This window comes from Hyperolius riggenbachi, chromosome 6 (genome assembly GCF_040937935.1).
Source record: "Hyperolius riggenbachi isolate aHypRig1 chromosome 6, aHypRig1.pri, whole genome shotgun sequence".
NCBI lineage: Eukaryota > Metazoa > Chordata > Amphibia > Anura > Hyperoliidae > Hyperolius > Hyperolius riggenbachi.
This window is the reverse complement of record NC_090651.1, coordinates 146,624,454-146,644,720: the sequence shown is the minus strand read 5'-3', so window position 1 is coordinate 146,644,720 and position 20,267 is coordinate 146,624,454. Positions and strand designations below refer to the sequence as shown.

At 41.7% G+C, this 20,267-nt stretch overlaps 1 protein-coding gene across 5 annotated transcripts in view; it reads left to right on the top strand.

Moving 5' to 3' along the window:
* VAV3 (vav guanine nucleotide exchange factor 3) overlaps positions 1 to 20,267 on the top strand; it is a 490,967-nt gene that overhangs the window by 375,030 nt on the left and 95,670 nt on the right. For all 5 annotated transcript variants that reach the window (XM_068240048.1, XM_068240046.1, XM_068240044.1 and 2 more), the window contains 3 exons: positions 10,964 to 11,065; positions 15,203 to 15,294; positions 16,510 to 16,532. In XM_068240048.1, the coding sequence (XP_068096149.1) occupies positions 10,964 to 11,065; positions 15,203 to 15,294; positions 16,510 to 16,532 (217 nt within the window). The remainder of the gene's footprint in view (positions 1 to 10,963; positions 11,066 to 15,202; positions 15,295 to 16,509; positions 16,533 to 20,267) is intronic.

The window sequence follows — 20,267 nt, the reverse complement described above, 5'->3', positions numbered from 1 at the left end:
CGCAGGCACAGTGGTTTTCAGACTTTAAAGTCTGAAATTCCAGAAGTGAACCGGAGGCGGGGCCGGAGCATCGGTGAGTGGCTGCGTGGGTACAGGATGTCTGCGGGGGGCCATTAGAAGCCCTGGGTAAGTTCAACTCATTTTCCCCCGACCCCCCCTACAGTATCCCTTTAAGCAATAAGTTTTATGCAGCCTTCTACAAACTTCTTACTACAAATTTCCGAAAGTTTCGTCCATTATTCTGGACAGGATTAGTGTAGCTTGGACAGATTGTTCACACATGCTTTTTCAGCTTTTCCCACTAATTTATAGTTATAGGCTTTATGAAGGCTATTCCAGTATCTTGACCTTGTCTTTAATCAGTCGAGGACCACATGCTTACACTCCCCTAGTGACCAGGCAATGTTTTACAATTCAGTGCTCTGCAGCTTTAACAGCTTGCTGCAGAGCCGTACAATTCCCCGTCTCGGCAAGGAACAATCGCACATGAGCGTTCCCTACTAATAACCGCCTCCAGTACTTGACGCCAATCTGCGTTAGCTGATCCTGGGGCTGCCGCCTTGTGACTGCCCAACAGCGTTATGCCATCGTAAGGTGGTTAAGCAATTTTGCTGCAATTTTTATGGTTTGTTTTGAGTCATTGACACTTTCAGCTTCTTTGCTGAGCTCTTGAAACATTTTTGCAGTATATCGACATCATTTTCCTTTTTCATTATGACATCTGTTTTGTGGAGTGAACAAGTCCTGCAGCAAAAGTACCACCACAACATGATGTTCCCACCCTCAGGTTTGGCAGTTGGGTTGGAACGGTGTTCTTTAGCTTGCAAGCCAAACAGAACAATGGTCATTATGATTATGCAGTTCAATGTTGGATTAATTAGACTAGATGACATTTTTACTGAAAAATATTTTTTCCCAGAAAGAAAGACCGTTTTCCCCAGGTGCCTTTGAAACCTTCAGTTTTGGCATGTTTATGGTGGCTTTGAAGGAGTGGCTTCTTCCTCTCTGAGCAGCCTTTCATGCATGTCAATGTAGGACTTGTTTTGCTTTGGATACAGGTGCTTGTATGTCTCTTTCCTCCAGCATCATTATTAGGCCTTTTGTTTTTCTGATTTGCGCTCTTCATGCCAATGTACAGTCTACTCAAGGTGACAGCATGTTTCTTCTTCCTGAGAGGTATGACAGCTCAGTGATCTCATTGTGTTTATACTTGTGGCTAGTTGTTTATACAGATAAACTGTTTAGATGCACAGTGAGCAAAGTGTATGTAAAGCTATGTCCCGCTGCAATCTTTATGAAGTGAAAAGTGTTGGAAAAAAATTACTTGCCTTCCACAAAGCAGATAACCAAATTTATACCCCAAAAGTTTGTTAGTTTAAAATCAGCATTGTTTTTTTTAAAAATTCACTCAAAGACGCTGTTTCCACTGGGTGCCGTGTCCATTACTGAATTGGATGTGGCACACATACTGCTGTGAAGCTGCTGCCGAATCATAGGGATTTGGATGCGTGCTACAGAAAACTGCAGCATGCCCTCCAGAATCGCACCAGCAAGCGGTTCGGACCACATGCTGGTGTCTGATTAGTCAACGTTTCCCCATAGGGCTTGCATATGGGGAAACATTGCGTACATGGATATAGTGGAAATTAGCCCATACTGTATAAAGCATGTATAGCCGCAGTTTGTATATAGGGTAGCCCCAGCATTTTATCCGGAGCTTCTCAAATTTCCAGTTACAGCGTATAACCATGTGGGCGCCTATTGCAGCACCCAAAGTTCCCCGGCAGCTCCTAGCAGCAGATATCAGTGGGTATTGCGGTGGGGGGAGGGGTTAAGCATTTTGCAGCTGACGGGTCGGTTAGGCATCTGTAGAGGAAGGGATCATGTGAGAGTATGTTAGGGTTAGGTGTAAATGTTGGCAAATTTTGTTGCAGGGTGATCAGATAGGATTAGGCATTGGTAGAGAGAGTGCTTGTATGAGTACAGTATGGCTCTGACAGTAAATATTACAGATATTACACTATTGGAATGAAGTATTGAAATGAAGTAGTGGAATATTGGTAATCTTACCGATATTTCACTAGCAGCTTCCTCTAGCTCCCAAATTACCGCAGCACCCTTTTTGAATGTGCCCACTTAGGTATATTAGTGTAGTTTTAGGTATTACTAATTAGTAATCTGATGTTAACATCCTATTCTCCTCCTTATCTGCTTACAGGAAGTGTGTGTGTGTGTGTGTGTGTGTGCGTGCGTGCGTGCGTGCGTGCGTGTGTGTGTGTGTGTGTGTGTGTGTGTGTGTGTGTGTGTGGTTTCCATGCCTTGTTGTTGTTTTTTTTTTTTTTTTTCAATTTTCAGCAACATGGAACGGTGGCATGATTGAACATAACCAATAATGTGCATTTTAGGAAAATGCTAAGGCCAGGAGAACACTAGAGGACTGGTGTGAAGATAGAAATCTTCAGTGGGGTTTGCTCTTACCTGCCCTATACTTCTCTTATTCATGCTGGATAGATCACTCCCAGTGACTTGACTTAAAGTAAACTTGGAGATGAGAGTGATATGGAGGCTGCCATATTTATTTTCTTTTAAACTATACCAGTGCCTGGCAGCCCTGCTGATCTATTTGGCTGCTGTACTGTCTGAATAATACCAGAAACAAGCATGTAGCTAATCTTGTCTGATCTGACAATATTGTCAGAAACACCTTATCTACTGCATGCTTGTTCAGTATCGATAGTTGAAAGTATTAGAGGCAGAGGATCAGCAGGACAGCCAGGCAACTGGTATTGCTTTCAAATTGCAATTTGAAATTGCAAATTGCAAATTCATATGTCAGCCTCCATATCACTCTCACCTCAGGTACACTTTAATTCCTATAGAGAAGCACTTATTCCTGTAGGATTACCCTGCTTGTGAAGTGAAGATCACTGAGCTTTCACTCGGCACACTTTAAGTATTGCGGATGTCTCCTGATAACCTGTTACACTAAACAATCTTAAGTAACCTGCAGTAGAAGTTAAAGCTGTCTTGTGATCAGAGTCCCAGTTTGAACATTCTTTAGAGATTGTCGCAGCCATTGTGGATTTGAGCTTTACAGATGTTATAACACGAAGAGGTTAATGTATTACTTTGCAGAAAATAGCTGAAATCTCTTTATCTGTCTGCACCTGCTCCTGTCTGGTTACATTCTTCTCTTTGTCCTTTATCATGGCATCTTTCAGACTGACATTTTCACATTTAGAAGGCAGGGAATGACATTTCACTACTGCTGTGCACGTTACATAATTCTGCATGGGTCTCAAAGCTGCGAGCTGGTAGGAAAATAAAATGTAGAGATATTCAGGGGACAAGGTAGAAGTGTTGTGGGAAGCAGTCGTCATATCAAACATTAACGTATTAACGTGTTAACATATTCTGGGCACATGACCCTCAAAGCTAAATGTGTTCATTGGATAGAGAGTTAAAACCTCATTTACTAAAATTTATCAGGATCGGAGATCACTGAAAAACAGAAGTAATCCTTTAGCCTTCCAGCCTTAATCCTGCATGGAATTTATTAAAATTGTCGCGTGGTGGGTCTGTGCATATGAATTGCTTGTTATATCCTGAAAGAACTGTTTAATAACATGGGGAGGCGGGGATGGGGGAAACCACCGCTTACCTAATGAAAGTGAATGGGCTTGTGCACACCAGAGCGCTTCGTTTTTTCCACAAACGCAAACTCAGGGGCTGCAGCATTTTTTAGATTTCTGAGGCGTTTCTGCCTCAATGTTAAGGTATAGGAAAGTGGGAAACAGCTCTGAAAAACGCTAGATCAGAGCTGTTTTCCAGGCGTTTTTGTTACAGAAGCTGTTCAGTAACAGCTTTACTTTAACAATATTTGAAATCTGCTACACAAAAAATGCTCCAAAAAAATGCTAGGCATGTTTAGAAAACGTCTCTAAATCTGCTTCAAAAACTTCTAGCATTTTGCGGATCTGCTAGAGGTTTTTGGTGTGCACTGGGCCTCATTCTAACCACCTCACTGCTGTTTTACGCAGCAAATGAAAATCTTGTAGTTTACTTACTGAACAGTTAGCTCACAGCTAAACTTGCTGACTCCCATGTGATCACTTCTCACCACTCCCTACTGATGACTTATTGTATTTAGATGTAGAATGGATAGTATTAGTGATCAGAAGTGAGGGGTTAAAAGGTAATCACGTGGAAACCAGTGAAACCAGTAAAAATATATAATATACTTAATTGTATGTGTAGTATGGATAGTGAATAGAACATTAGTAGCAAAGAAAAGACATATAGCTTTTTTTTATAACATTGCATCATTCTATTTGCAGTTTACAAACCACACTCTATATTTTAAACTATAAAACAGATCAGAGATAATGACCCTTTGAACTTTCCTGCAGTAAAACCTTATTTCAAGCTGTCTCTCACTGTTTCTTGTTTGTTCAGGTGCTTCAGAAAACAGGACAGTCTTCAACCCAAGTTGGGTCTGAGAGCTCAGTGAAGCTCTTTTCCATAGATAACTGAAGTTTCCTAACTCTTCCTGTGCTGTAAAACAATACGGGACTTTTTTCTTTGTTATTAATGTTGTATTTCTTAGCTGTACTACACATACAATTCATTATCTCATGAGTTTATTTTTGCTTCAGGATTGCTTTAAGTGACTTGTAGGATTCTTTCATATGGTTGGATGGTATATGAAAAACTAATTTCCCGGTAGGAAACCGTATCTGTGCTTTTATTAAACATGTTTTTGTTTACAACATTGTAAGGGGCCATTCACACATATATGCATGTGGATTGTGTTTTTGCAGAATCGTATTTGCTGCACATCTAATACAGTCACTGGCTTTGCATTTGACTGTGTAGTGTGGTTTTTATTTTGGGATCCGATTTTTCTGCGTTATTGAAACATACAGCAGTGCTGCATTTTTGTGTGTGAAATATGGGAATCACATTCAATGTAAGTCATTGTAAACACAGAAAAATTTCATTCAGCTGCATGTGATTTTGAAGTTTATAACATACAATTTCATGTAAATTAACTTTGTGGGTATGCATGAAAAATCGTAATCCTGAAAAATTGGGACAAATGGTGCACAAAAAAATAAAATCAGAAAAACGGAGCTGAAATATCTTAAAAGCAGATTAGGCTGTGCAGAAAAAATTCTACTGACAGAAAAACTCTTTGTGGCCAGGAGCACAACTCAGTAGATTCTTAGCATTGCTTAGCAGTACTTTCCACAAAGAACACACTTTACAGGGGCAGAAAAAGCCCCTTTCAAATCAGATTATAAATAATGAAAAAAAATAAGTGTCTAAAAATCAGTTGCCAAAACCGATAGGACTTGGAGAATACTTTTTATTTAATGCTAGATGGAATTTTCTTTTGGTATATTTTAGTGTTGCTCAAAAGATGGAAATATCCAGTATATTCTTGAAACACTACATATTTGTAAACTACAATATCAGTGTTCTGATGGAAACATATTGGGCCTGATTCACAAAGCGGTGCTAACAGTTAGCACGCTGGTGAAAAGCCCTTTATCATGCCTAAACTCAGTTTAGGCATGATAAGTTTAGGTGTGATAAATTTAGGTGTGATAAGTTTAGGCATGATAAGTTTAAACACCAACTGGGTTAGCACCGCAATGCACAGCTTTTGCACTAGCAAAGTCTGGTGCACTTTGCATAGAGTTTAATGGCGCTGCTTTGCGTGCGGGACTTTGCGTGCGATCTAAACTTATCTAAACTTAGCATGCCTAAACTTATCATGCCTAAACTTATCACGCCTAAACTGAATTTTCACCAGCATGGTGTAATGGCTATCATGCCTAAAGTCTCTAACTGGGTTAGCACCGCTTTGTGAATTGAGCCCATTGGAGTGCAGAGGAACCTCTACCTGACAAATAAGGGAGTCTTCTCACATATCCATCCTTACAAATGCTGTGCCCAAAGCCTTGTTTATGGTAGGCAGGATAGGAGCGGACTGTGTAGGACTTTGCCAGCAGGTGATGATGATATAATCATATCTCACTGTGTGGAAAAAAGGCTGCCGAGATTTCAAGGCACGTGCATTGTCAGTATCTGTCAGCTCAGGTAAAGTGAAGATGTTATGATCTGTTCAAAGAAATACACATTTTGTATTATTTGTAAGAGACCTAGCCATCTATGGTCACTGTACATTTGGGAGGAAAATTTAAGGTGTAACCCTACTTCTACTAACAAAGATCAGTCCTTGCCAGATCATCTATTAATATATACTAGCTGACCCGCAGCGTAGCATACGCCGCATAAGGGGGTAGCGGGCAGGAAGGGGGTATTGGGCACAGCGGCGGGGAGGGGGGTCGGACCCCCCCCCCTCACCTGGGTCCCCCATGTGCGCTCCCCTCCAGCTTAAGCTCAGCAGGACCCCCCCCTTTCCCTCACCTGGGTCCCCCATGTGCGCTCCCCCTCCAGCTTAAGCTCAGCAGGACCCCCCCTCCCTCACCTGTTACCCCATGTGCGCTCCCCCTCCAGCTTAAAGGAATACTGTAGGGGGGTCGGGAGAAAATGAGTTGAACTTACCCGGTGCTTCTAATGGTCCCTTGCAGACATCCTGTGCCCGTGCAGCCACTCACCGATGTTTTGGCCCCGCCTCCTGTTCACTTCTGGAATTTCAGACTTTAAAGTCTGAAAACCACTGTGCCTGCGTTGCCATGTCCTCGCTCCCGCTGATGTCACCAGGAGAGTACTGCACAAGCCCAGTATGGTCTGTGCCTGCGCAGTACACTCCTGGTGACATCAGCGGGAGCGAGGACACGGCAACGCAGGCGCAGTGGTTTTCAGACTTTAAAGTCTGAAATTCCAGAGGTGACCTGGAAGCGGGGCCGGAGCATCGGTGAGTGGCTGCGTGGGCACAGGATGTCTGCGAGGGACCATTAGAAGCCCCTGGTAAGTTCAACTCATTTTCCCCCGACCCCCTACAGTATTTCTTTAAGCTCAGCAGGACCCGCCCCCCTCCCTCACCTGGGTCCCCATAATAGCGGCGGCTGCTGCTGAACTTAAGCTTGAGGGGGAGCGCAGATGGGGGACCCAGGTGAGGGGGGGGTCCGACCCCCCTCCTTTCCGCTGTGCCCAATACCCCTTTCCTGCCCGCTACCCCCTCCAGCTCGGCAGCAAGTCTAGGACCGCCCCTGGGGGCAGGGCGCTACTTATTCTTCTTGCTTGGACCGGCCCCTTCTTCTTTCTTGGACCGGCCCTGGGGGCAGGACGCTACTTCTTCTTCTTGCTTGAAGGTTGAGGCACTTACTCTATTATATATATAGAAGATGTTACGGCCAGAACCCGAAGTCTGGTCACTTCGGGATCTGGCCTGCCAAAACGCGACGTGGCCATGCCCCTGCGGCCAATGTTAGAAATGAAATGATTCCCATAAGTTTCATGTATTTTCTGGCCATCTTGCTGCGGCCAAATGTATCAAAAGTTAGTTAATTTAATTTAATTAAGCCGGCGGCAATATAACAGATGAAGCTGCTGGGGTGTGCCGACGAAATAACCTACCCGTCGAATGAGCCTACATTCACTATCAAACGTATAGTTAAGGGTTAGGGAGGGGGGGGGGGGGGTAGTAAAGTCTATGGGGTGTAGGTTACTTCGACGGTGTAGGTTAGATTATTGGAGCACCAGCTTCGGCTCTGCCTCCTCTCCTCCCCTGCCTCTCTCCTATACAATACTGGCAGCCGGGGGACACGCTTGTCCCCAGAGTAATTCGCCGCGGCAGGGAATCCTTCCGTTCGTTCTTGCAGAGCGGTTGCTGGCAGAAGCAATGTGTGCAGCCTCCCCGCTCTGCTTGTTTCTTGCGACGAATGACTCTGGGGACACGTGTGTCCCCTGGCTGCCAGTGTTCTATAGGAGAGAGGCAGGGGGAGGAGAGGAGGCAGAGCCAAAGCCGGCGGCTTCATCTGTTGCATTGCCACCGGCTTAATTTAATTGAATTAACTAACTTTTGATACATTTGGCCGCAGCGAGACAGCCAGAAAATACATGAAACTTACGGGAATCATTTCATTTCCAACATGGGCCGCAGGGGCACGGCCGCGTCGCGTTTTGGCCGGCCAGATCCCAAAGTGGCCAGACTTTGGGTTCTGGCCATAACATATACATTTCAAGGGCTGTTTTGACTTACCTGCGGTGCTCTGCGGTATATAACGCACAGGACTAATTTGCTGAAAGAAAGTAATGAGCAGGAGTAAGTAGGATATAAAGAAGAATAGGGAATGCCCAGTATCCCCACCAGTATGTCCATGACATTCCCACAGAGTTCAGATCTGTATACCGCTGCTATCATTAACAGCAAGTTTGATTTGATTCTCTTATCTGTATTAAGGTGCGCACACACCTAATAACTGATGGACGACATCACTGTAGACAGACGAGTTTCAGCTTTGTAGCTGGCAACACATTATGTTGCTATGCGAGGGGGGCGAATCAGCACATGCTTGACATTTCGTGGTGGGCGGGGGAGCGATGTCTTCAAATAAATTGCCCCTCCTTGCCCGTCAGTGGTCTGGGGCCTCTATACACACACCTGACTATCGGCTGAGGCTGTTGTTGTTGGCCACCATGGCTGACTTTGGACAGGCCTGTGTATGAGGTTTTAGACCGTTGTAATCACTACAGAATAAAATAGAAATATAGTTTATGATAGCTTTGCAAAATGATTTGTGTAGCATTAGATATGATTTATGGATTTATTTGTGAAAGCAGTCACACTTTCATGTTTTAACAGGCAATAAATCTTATTAAAAACATTTGGGTTTTTTTGTTTGCCATTTTAAAACATAATGGCCCTTTTTCATTTCACATTTTCTCCTAAGTTTTTTCTGAGGAGATAATTTTTCATCTTCTGTTTTAAATAAAATAACGTTTCTGTACCTGAAAAACTGCCAAAAAGTAAGTGAAAAGGTACTGCCAAAATGATTCTGAGTATTTTCCTGTTTGCTGGTGGCTTGAAATGCATTTTATTTATAAGGTGTGAAAATATCACCCAGGAGCAAACTTCAGAGAAAAGGTGAATTGAATATGGGCCTTGTCTTCGTGTTGTTGGTATAGATATTTAGGATACTGCAAAACATATTTGTGTAGAGCTTTGAAGATTATGTATGCCTATGTATGCCAGGGGTTTCTTTGCAATATGTTGGCTTTTAATGTGGGGTACACCTTTTTATACAGCTAAGGGATAATGTTGTGGAGAATACAATCGTCATAAATAAAAACACAGTTTGCCGAATGCTTTCTTCCTCCCCTTCTACAAACCTGTACATTTTTTATGAATCTACCTACATTTTTCCTTTTCCTTTCCAGTATGTCTTTTTCTAATGTACATGTTGTGTTTTCTAAATACACTTACTGTATATATAGTGTGCAAGTATGACATCAGCTGGATAGCTACAGTTTTTCTATTTATAATGGCCGCTTTCAGAGTTTCCCTGTTCAGTGCTCTGTCTGTATTTTGTTGTACAAGCCTTTCATCAGAATCCACAATGAAAAGAAAACAGAGGCTGGAGGCTTGTTGCAGCCAACGAGTAGAAGGGAAATATGAGGAAAAAACACATCAGTTACTGAATTTACTTTTTTACCAGTTGAAAAACATTGGTTGAAAGCTGTCTATACGCAGGTCGATGAAGAACTAATTACATCATACAATCTATCACTCCCCAAATGGAAATCAATTAGGTAGTGATCAATTCCCTACCAATTTGCACACTCAGTCTGAGATTTCACCAGAAATATATAGCGTATCGATGAAATCCTAAGGCTAAGTTTACATTAAGGGCACTGTGTAAAGAATGTGCTGTAACACATTCATGATACTTTCCATAGCATGAATATTGCTATGGTAACATCCTCATTTACACTCACATGATCTACAATCACACTGCAGAATGTGCATTAGGATAATGTGGTCTGTTGTAATGCCGAAATGTGAACATACCCATACAATTGTAGCAGTGCATTCAGATCCAGCAACGGCAGTGGGCAGAAATGTACATAGTGTGCACATACCCATAGAGTTGTATGGGCAGTGCATTCAGACCCAGCAACTTCACATACCCTTACTACTCTACTGCTCAATATGCTATAAATCAGTGGTCCTCAAACTAAGGCCCGTGGGCCAAATGCGACCCCCTGAGGCTTTTTCACCGGCCCCCCCACTCACAAAATGTATTACATATAGATGCGTTAATTGCATTTTTAAATATTGGTGTCTCGCATATAGAATAGCAGTGCTGGTACCATCAATCCACAGAGAAGTCAGCGAGCAGTCATTTGCTGCCTTCCAATCCAATTCCACATCAGGAGACACTGCTGTCCAACTGAATGACAGGTTGCTCCCTGAGTTTGCTTCACTGTCTGGCTAAAATATGTTTTTTACTATATGCACATGCTGTATTGGGAGCATAATATCTGCTTTGGTTAAATGGGAGACAAAAGGGCTGCACGTGTAAACAGGTAATAGTTTACACTACCTAGGTTCAATGTTATGTTTTCTACATCATATCATGTATACTCCGGCCCCCCATTAGTTTGAGTTATGCTAACCCGGCCCTTAACCGAAAAAGATTGGGGACCCCTGCTATAAATCATGTAAATGCCTTTCCTTTCACACAGCTCACCTGTACTCACTTTCCAATATCAGTTGATACATTGATCAAAATTTGATCTATTGGACATACTGGGGGTTATTTTTGACAGATTTTACCAAAGTGCTCAAATCAGTCATGAAAATCAATGTATATAGTCAGCCTAAGAATATTCTTTTTGGCCATCGCTTATTTTCTAATGTCTTCTACAAGTACTGACTATTATACACATAGACATGGTACATGGTCATAATAGACAGAATTACATAAGTTTGACACTTAGTAGTAGTTCAATTTTATTAATCCATAATTCATCCTGCCTTCCTTTATAGGTCAAACATTCGGCCGGATAGTGCTTTGGCGAATAATCACAACTTTAAGATGCATACGTTCGTTAATGTGACTTCATGCAAAATTTGTCAGATGCTGCTCAGGTAAGCTACAACAGCCCATGGCTGGAATATGCCATTTTATAATCCAAGTTTTGCGTACGTCACTGTATTTGTCTCAGTGCATTCTAATGTTATATATACAGTGGGTTGCAAAAGTATTCGGCCCCCTTGAAGTTTTCCACATTTTGTCACATTACTGCCACAAACATGAATCAATTTTATTGGAATTCCATGTGAAAGACCAATACAAAGTGGTGTACACGAGAGAAGTGAAACAAAAATCATACATCATTCCAAACATTTTTTACAAATAAATAACTGCAAAGTGGGGTATTTGGCCCCCACGAGTCAATACTTTGTAGAACCACCTTTTGCTGCAATTACAGCTGACAGTCTTTTAGGGTATGTCTCTACCAGCTTTGCCCATTCTTCGTTGCAAAACAGCTCCAGCTCAGTCAGATTAGATGGACAGCGTTTGTTAACAGCAGTTTTAAGATCTTGCCACATATTCTCGATTGGATTTAGATCTGGACTTTGACTGGGCCATTCTAACACATTAATATGTTTTGTTTTTAACCATTCCATTGTTGCCCTGGCTTTATGTTTAGGGTCATTGTCCTGCTGGAAGGTGAACTTCCGCCCCAGTATTAAGTCTTTTGCAGACTCCAAGATGTTTTCTTCCAAGTTTGCTCTGTATTTGGCTCCATCCATCTTCCCATCAACTCTGACCAGCTTCCCTGTCCCTGCTGAAGAGAAGCACCCCCAGTGCATGATACTGCCACCACTATATTTGACAGTGGGGATGGTGTGTTCAGAGTGATGTGCAGTGTTAGTTTTCCGCCACACATAGCGTTTTGCATTTTGACCAAAAAGTTCCATTCCATCTGACCTGAGCACCTTCTTCCACATGGTTGCTGTGTCCCCCACATGGCTTGTGGCAAACTGCAAACGGGACTTCTTATGCTTTCTGTTAACAATGCCTTTCTTCTTGCCACTCTTCCATAAAGGCCAACTTTGTACAGTGCATGACTAATAGTTGTCCTATGGACAGATTCCCCCACCTGAGCTGTAGATCTCTGCAGCTCGTCCAGAGTCACCATGGGCCACTTGACTGCATTTCTGATCAGCGCTTTCCTTGTTCGGCCTGTGAGTTTAGGTGGATGGCCTTGTCTTGGTAGGTTTACAGTTGTGCCATACTCCTTCCATTTCTGAATGATCGCTTGAACAGTGCTCCGTGGGGTGTTCAAGGCTTTGGAAATCTTTTTGTAGCCTAAGCCTGCTTTAAATTTCTCAATAACTTTATCCCTGACCTGTCTTGTGTGTTCTTTGGACTTCATGGTGTTGTTGCTCCCAATATTCTCTTTGACAACCTCTGAGGCCCTCACAGAGCAGCTGCATTTGTACTGACATTAGATTACACACAGGTGCACTCTATTTAGTCATTAGCACTCATCAGGCAATGTCTATAGGCAACTGACTGCACTCAGATCAAAGGGGGCCGAATAATTATGCACACACCACTTTGCAGTTATTTATTTGTAAAACATGTTTGGAATCATGTATGATTTTCGTTCCACTTCTCATGTGTACACCACTTTGTGTTGGTCTTTCATGTGGAATTCCAATAAAATTGATTCATGTTTGTGGCAGTAATGTGACAAAATGTGGAAAACTTCAAGGGGGCCGGATACTTTTGCAACCCACTGTATGCATATAGTGTAATATTTTGTTTAAAGGGTACCTGAAGTGAGAGGGATATGGAGTCTACCATATTTCTTTCCTTTTAAACAAAGCCAGTTCCCTGGCTGTCCTGCTGAACATTCTGGCATCAGTAGAGTCTGAATCACATACCTGAAACAAGAATGTAGCTAATTTTGTCAGATTTTTGTAAGAAAAGAACTGATCTGCATGCTTGTTCAGGGTCGGTTCACGGTCTATGGCTATATGTATGAGAGACAGAATCTCGGCTGGATAGCCAGGCAATTTGCAAAGAAAATAATTATGTCAGCCTTCATATCCCACTCATTTCAGGTAGGCTTTACATTTAGCAGTATAAAACGTTATTACAGTGGGATTGAAAAGAAAACAATTACATAATGTGACTGAACTATGGAAGTACAGTAGCAGGTCATTTTTGTCAGAGTTTACCATAAACTTTTATGGTTATGCTATGTTTAGACCTTCGACATGCGCTGCAGATGCTCTAATAAGTGACACAAACAAAAACACCAATGAGAGCTCTGAATAACTCATTAAACATTAGTATCTTTAAAGGATGGGGACAGACCAGCACAACATTTCGGGTCAACCACCCTTCGTCAAGTGCTGGTCTTGACAAAGGGCGGTTGGCCCGAAACGTTGTGCTGGTCACACAGTTCTGTATTACCACAATGTATATGCAATAAAAAGAAATTGGATATACATCTGCTTAGGCTCCAGCCCTGGCTTGGCATGGTACGTTTTCTCTGGACTGTAAGAAAGTATCAGTTCTTTCAGTCAGTGCTGCTACCAAAGAGGGCACTTGTGGTTTTCTCAATGGAGCAAAGAGGAAGAATATGTGGATTGCTAAAGAGATTACTGGGGGCCTTAGCGGGTAGCAGAACATGTATTGCTAAACCCAGAGAAGACTACTCATGCTTCCAGTTTCAATGTCTATATCAAAAATATATATAAATAATCTTTTCTTCTTTGCTTTGTCTCCAAATCTCCATTCTGAGGATGGCAGGAAGGGGCTGAACCACACTTTGCTTTACTCCATCTTGGCCCAACTTTGGCCTCTTTCACACGGGAGGTTAAACTGCACTCTACGGCTTTCCGAACAGACTTTATTTTTCATTTGGGAGGGACAGAAGGATGGGGGTGAAGAATCCACTTTGACAAATGTTTTCTTCCTACAAGTAATTTGCTATATACTAATTACTTGTGTTCTGTATTAAAGGATACACAATGTCTTGTGTATGTACAGTTACCAAGCATACAAATAACTGTGCTGTGTTCCTATTTTTCTTTCTCTGCCTGAAAGAGTTAAACATCAGGTATGCAAGTGACAGTTTCTGTCTGGGTCAGGACCAGGTCAGACTATAGCATAACCTTCACTGATGAGGAATTACAGCCATAAAACACTTTCCTGGCAGAAAATTACTTCTGAGAGCAGGAAAGAGGTAAAAAGGGTCAATAATTTATAGATTTTAGCTCTGGCAGTGCTTCTACTTCAATGCATGTGTCATTGAGCAGAGACAATGAAACAATAAAACTTAAAAAGTAGTTTAAAAAAACAAACAAAAAAAAACTGGGATATCTGAAAAAGTCATTTTTAGGAGACAGAGGATCAATATAGATTATCTCATCAGTTTATTTTCACCTTGTGTTATCTTTATATGTATATATACAGTATATCTCACTAATATTATAAATGTGAAAGTTTGGATGTTTGTTACTCTGTCATGCAACAATGGCTAAACTGATTTGAATGAAATTTGGCACACACACATCGTACATAACCTGGAATAACATATAGGATACTTTTTATCACCATAACCAAAAAGTGGGCAGAGACAAATACAAATTTCACTGGGAAAATGTAAACTGCAGCCATTCTTACACTGTTAATGGTAGGGTTCTCAAACTTTGCACAGTTGGTCACTTGGTGACTGGGATTAATATTCAGAAAAGTGGGTGGAGCCTAAAAAAGCCAATCAAAATTCACCTATTGATTTTCAAGTGGAATATTTAATTGCTACCATTCTTGCACGGTTAATGGCACACGCCTCAAACCTGGTACAGTTGGTCATTGGGTAACTAGGGTTCAAATTCAGAAAAGGGGGTGGAGCCACAGCCAGATTTGTTTCATTTCAATGCAAATGATTGATGCCAAAGACAGCAAAGCTCACACCCTAGGACATTGAGTAATTGTTTGTTATGGTTAGAAAAAGGGGGCAGAGCCAACACCACCCAATTACCTACTTGGGCAACGCCGGGTCGGGCCATCAGCTAGTATATATATATATATATATATATATATATATATATATATATATATATATATATATATATATATAAATATATTATCCATTACCTTGAAATAACTGAAATAATACTGTATTGCGTATTGCTAATTTTACCACCACCATCAAGCAAGTAAAGCAAGTGTAAAAGTGCAGCCTCTCGTTACTTTTGCAGGGGGACATTCTTCCAGGGATATCACTGTTCGAAGTGTGGAACGGGCGCACATAAGGAATGCCTAGGCAGAGTGGAGACCTGCGGGCGCCCAGGTATGAGATATTGACGGCAATCGCTGGATTTTAATGAGATTGTAAAGCAAGGCAGGAATAATTAAGGTTTATTCCGAGTGTAATGTGTTTTTATTGGAGCACATATACTCTTAAAACTGCCATTTATATGCACAATTAGACTAGCATGTGAGATTCATGAGGACTGTGACCCTCCTTAATTATCATAAGAGTATCAGGGGAAAAAGCCAGGAATTGCTGCGGAGAATAACCCCTTCCCTGCCAAATGACTGGAATCTTATCTGAAAGTCAGTGCATGCCCTGTGCTTATCTAATTTGCATACATAATGAGGACGATGTGCTGTATTTTAATAACCACTTTGTGTCACACATATTGATAATAGCAGCTTTTTATGTTCCGGGAAATCTTGTATGTTGTTGGTGCTGAGAATAACTAGTATAATGAGGATTTTTTTGTTACAGTGTTATGGAGTTATCACACACTACTGGATAGAGCTTCCTATACAGTCACTGCAGTTTGTGAATGCACTGTCTTCAAGGATGTAGTAATAATAATACTGTCCTATGCTCAGAACCTGTAAGCCAGCACTACACTGTGTGATTTGATAAACTGGTTAAATGCTACAGTGTAGAAGCAAAAAAAAAAAATATATAATGAAATTACATTGAAAAGTAAGGCTCTCTTAAAGGACCACTCCAAAAAGAGTAGGCAGTTACAATTTTACTAAAACAACAGGTTTAGGACTAGTCCATCTCCTCACAGGGGATTCTCAGGGTTTTCTTTGTTATTAGAAGCATTCCCTGAACAGCAGTTGTAAAATCTAACTGACAAAATAGTTTCCATGTAAGTAGGGAGGCTGGTATCTTACTATTTTGGCATAATAAAGTATTTAATCTGTGTATGTAGCTTTTTTTCAACTGTGTGCAGCTATTTTACAAACTGCACTATCACACAATCATCCTTCTGTGCTAAATATGTTTTTGTATAAGTCTGCTAGAACTTTGCTTAGGTTTATTTGTCAGAAGTCTCAGTGACAGTTTGGTATAGGTGTGTGATGCAAGCTTGTCAGCATGTGCTTAGTCAGGAGGGGAGAGCAGCAGGTACAGGAATGGGACCGCCCCATCTCCTATTACTACGCCAGTAAACACCAGAGCAGAAACACTGTAATCAGAGAGCACACTTGCTGCACTTTCATATCTTTTCAACTCTAATGCCAATTTTCAAATTTCTTCCAGACTCTGGGACACTAAAGCATGCGGTAAGTTAGTCTTAATTCCCGTACTGTTATTTTTATGAAGTGATACACATCCATATGTTCTGTAAAATAACAACAATCATGTTACTGCAATTTTTTTTACCTGTTTTAAAACACTTGTCAAACGTTGTTTGCTATTTTATTTATTTAGTCCACACTCATTAAGCTATAATTATGTTTTCAGAGATATTCTCAGAATAGAAATAGGTAAACAAATATTGCCAACAATTTTAGCTTTTATGCCTTTATTTGCGTCTATACTTCCTAAATCACTTGCACAGACAAGGCATGCATGCAGCTTGAAGGAATGTGCAAAACATATACATCACTTCAAAAATCACTCTGAAAATCACAATCGCTAAGCACTTAGCGATTGCGTTTGGCAGTGTTAACCAGGCCTAAAGGTTTTCTCCGACTTGTAAACTCCGTTATATGCAGAAAACATGATAACATGCCGTTTGACATGTATTTACGTGTTTTGTTGTGTCTATGCATTTTTTTCTTTCTGCTTTTGTGTTTTATGTTGCAATTTTATAACAAAGTAAAAATCCTGATGATTATGTCTAAAAATTCCTAGGAAGGCTCCAACAAACGCATTTAAATCATTTGACCATAATGGAAGCATACATGCACCAAAGTACATATTATAGCACGCCCTTCTAAAATGCTAGCTTCTAAAAAAAATAACAAAATGAATTAATCTAAAACTAGGCTAGGTTCATACCAGGGCATTGTGCACTGTTTAAAAACAATGGAGGGAAAAAGTCACATTGTGCATTAGGCGTGCACTTATTGTCAAGAGAGGAACTTGATAGAAGGGAAATTACCCCAGATGGGACTTCATAGTTTTTAAAACCCAGTGGATACCCCTCATCATTCTAGAAGCCGTATAAAAGTTGTTCTTGGAATTCGTTTTTAAGCTTTTACTGATCTTACGTTAGTAAATTACAATCTGGTTGCTTTGGATTACTTAAAGGGCACATCCGAGGACTTTTAAAATAAAAAAATCCACTTCCCTGTGATTTCCTCCAGCCCCTGACAGCCATCCTGTGCACACGCCGCAGCTCCACTCGCCGCTGGTGGTCCGGGGTCCCTTCTGAGCAGTTCTCAGAGTTGTGCTGACATCATCCGGACTGTACTGCGCAGACGCAGTAGTTCTGCGCCTGCGCAGAACAGTCCGGAGGACGTCAGTGCGACTCAGCGAGCCGCACAGTGGAACACAGGAAGAATGCAGGAAGATGCCGACCTGGCGAGGTTCAGCTGAAAGGATCCGCACCGTCTTTAAAAGCAAGTATTTATTAAAGCTCTTTAAAATGTCATGAGTATAATCAAAGTGCACTCCGGATCACCATTGACGCATAGCGTTTCGGATATACTCCTTCCTCAGAATGGTTCAAGTACACAATGTCACAATTACACATGCAATGTTCATTAAATGCACAGACAGAGGACCTGATGGAAAACTGCAACATGCCCACCTAATCTGCATATATGCATAGTCATACCAGCAGGAGCCAATGGAAAACATGTACAAAACATGTAAACAATGCAGAGTCCCACGCGTACCAGGCAACCAAATCAGTACTTACATCAGGTTGATCGCACAGTTGGAGTGTCACCGGAGGCTCTCCACACCGAGGATACTCTCTCATCCACAAAAGACATGTAATACACATCCTATGTTTATTAGATCATCGTGCCTCAATGTCCAGTCAGCGGTGTCGGCTGATCCCAAGCTCTGCCGACTAATAACCGCTCCCCTCCGTATTGGCACACTCCTCCTGCCTCACAACCTATCAGCAAGTCCCCCAGTGAGTAACAGCCTATAAGAGGAGCGCCGACAACGTCCGCTCGTCTGGCCGTCTAGTAACTAACCAATCAGCGTGGCTCTTAAATTCCGCATCAATTTCCGCATATACGGAGAGGAACCTCCGTGTCAAAGACGGAATTCCACATCAAAATGAATAAACCAATCACAGCAGTGCCTACTGCGTCCGCGGTGCGGATCCTTTCAGCTGATACATGTGATCCCTGTGACTCCAGGGGTGATCCCGGCACGTCAACTATCCATCAGGTGCTTATGTAATTGGACTACTTGACCTGGCGAGGTTGGCATCTGCACCGGAGGAGACCGGGAGCCAACGGAGCTGCGGCGAGGGCACAGGTCGGCTGCCAGGGGCTGGAGGGAGCACGAGGTAAGGTGATTTCCTCAGACCTTCCCTTTAAAGTGAACTTGAACCAAGTATAATTATTTTAAAAAAAAACACATTACATAACTGCAAATATATATTACATACTTACCTCGCCATCAGTTCCTCTCAGAAGCTCACGATTTTTTTCTAACAATGATTCCTTGCAGTTCTGACCAATAGTCATGGGAAGTCTCTATGACTGCAAGGCATCTGAGTCCTGTGGCTGCAAAACATGCCAAAATCACCACCCCTCCATCATTTTACCTGACAGTTGGTGTTCCTATGAATATATCTATAGATAGGACTATATCTATAGATATAGATAGTGCACACTGAAATGTAGGTAAAGGGTAGGGACAGTGTCGTAATGGAAAGGTCTCACCTAGTTTAATGGGCTGAAGACACCCATATGGGCTACCAGCAGTCAGGCTTGTATCCCTCATAGAGCTGGAGACCGGGCTTGAGTGGCAAATTCTTTCTACAGTTAATTAGTGACGATTGTAACCAGAAGATTACAATTACACAAAATTATGGCTATACGTAATTACGATTTGCAAATCAAATGGATTTTTCATAATCCATTCATAATTTAAAGTAATTATTATGGGTAATTTTGTGCCAACTCTTGCTCTTAATAGCAAAGCCCCTATATATGATATTGTCACCAAAATAATAAAAAAAAGACCTTATAGTGGTTGAAAAAAAAAATCGATTTTAAACAATTGATAGGAGAAAATGGTTTGCAAACTCGGCAAAATATCATTTTACCTAGTGTAAAGAATAAGATACATTCAAAGTCAGCACTAATTAAAGCGAAAAATAAATGTAATTGTGAAATCATGATTCCTGATTACAGTTACAAATTGAATTGATTAGGATTTTTTCGGCGAAATTTCACATTACGATTTTGCATCGCAAATGTGAAGTACAGTGTGTACCTACTTTTGTGTCTAAAGCATTTAGGACGTGGATTGCTTCCTCCTTTCTCCCCCTGATTGTCTCCAGAAAAATTAGAAAATGTCCTCTACCGAGCTCCTCCCCTCCCCTGAGACGCCAGTCTTCACTTGGAAGTAGTTCAGTGCAACGGCCGCTGCGCCTGCGTAGTTGGGCAGGCTGCACGCACGTCTGCACACTTGTGATATCTTGGCCGTGCTCCCAGTGGCTACCAGAAAGCGGATGGCGGAAGCGCAGCCACGTGGCCAAGATGTCACAAGTGCACAGGCACGCCAATATTAACTCTGATGTCGCTATTGGCAGTAAAAAGGGCACTGCTCTCTGATCTGTGACTACAATCGTCACCCTGTTTTGCCTGCACCTTTTTTTTATACATAGTCAGGTGGATGTACCAAAATAATTTTGGAAAATACTGGAATAGAAGATGCTTAGAAAATGTGTAGTAAGTAAAGCCAGAGCCCGGATGACATTTGAAGCACTACAGAAGATGAATTCCTTCCCAAATCTATCCAAAGCTTTAAAAAAAAAGTTTTGGCTGCCATTCCTTAAATACAGAAACGCATACTGATTTATTTACATGAGTGAATTCCAC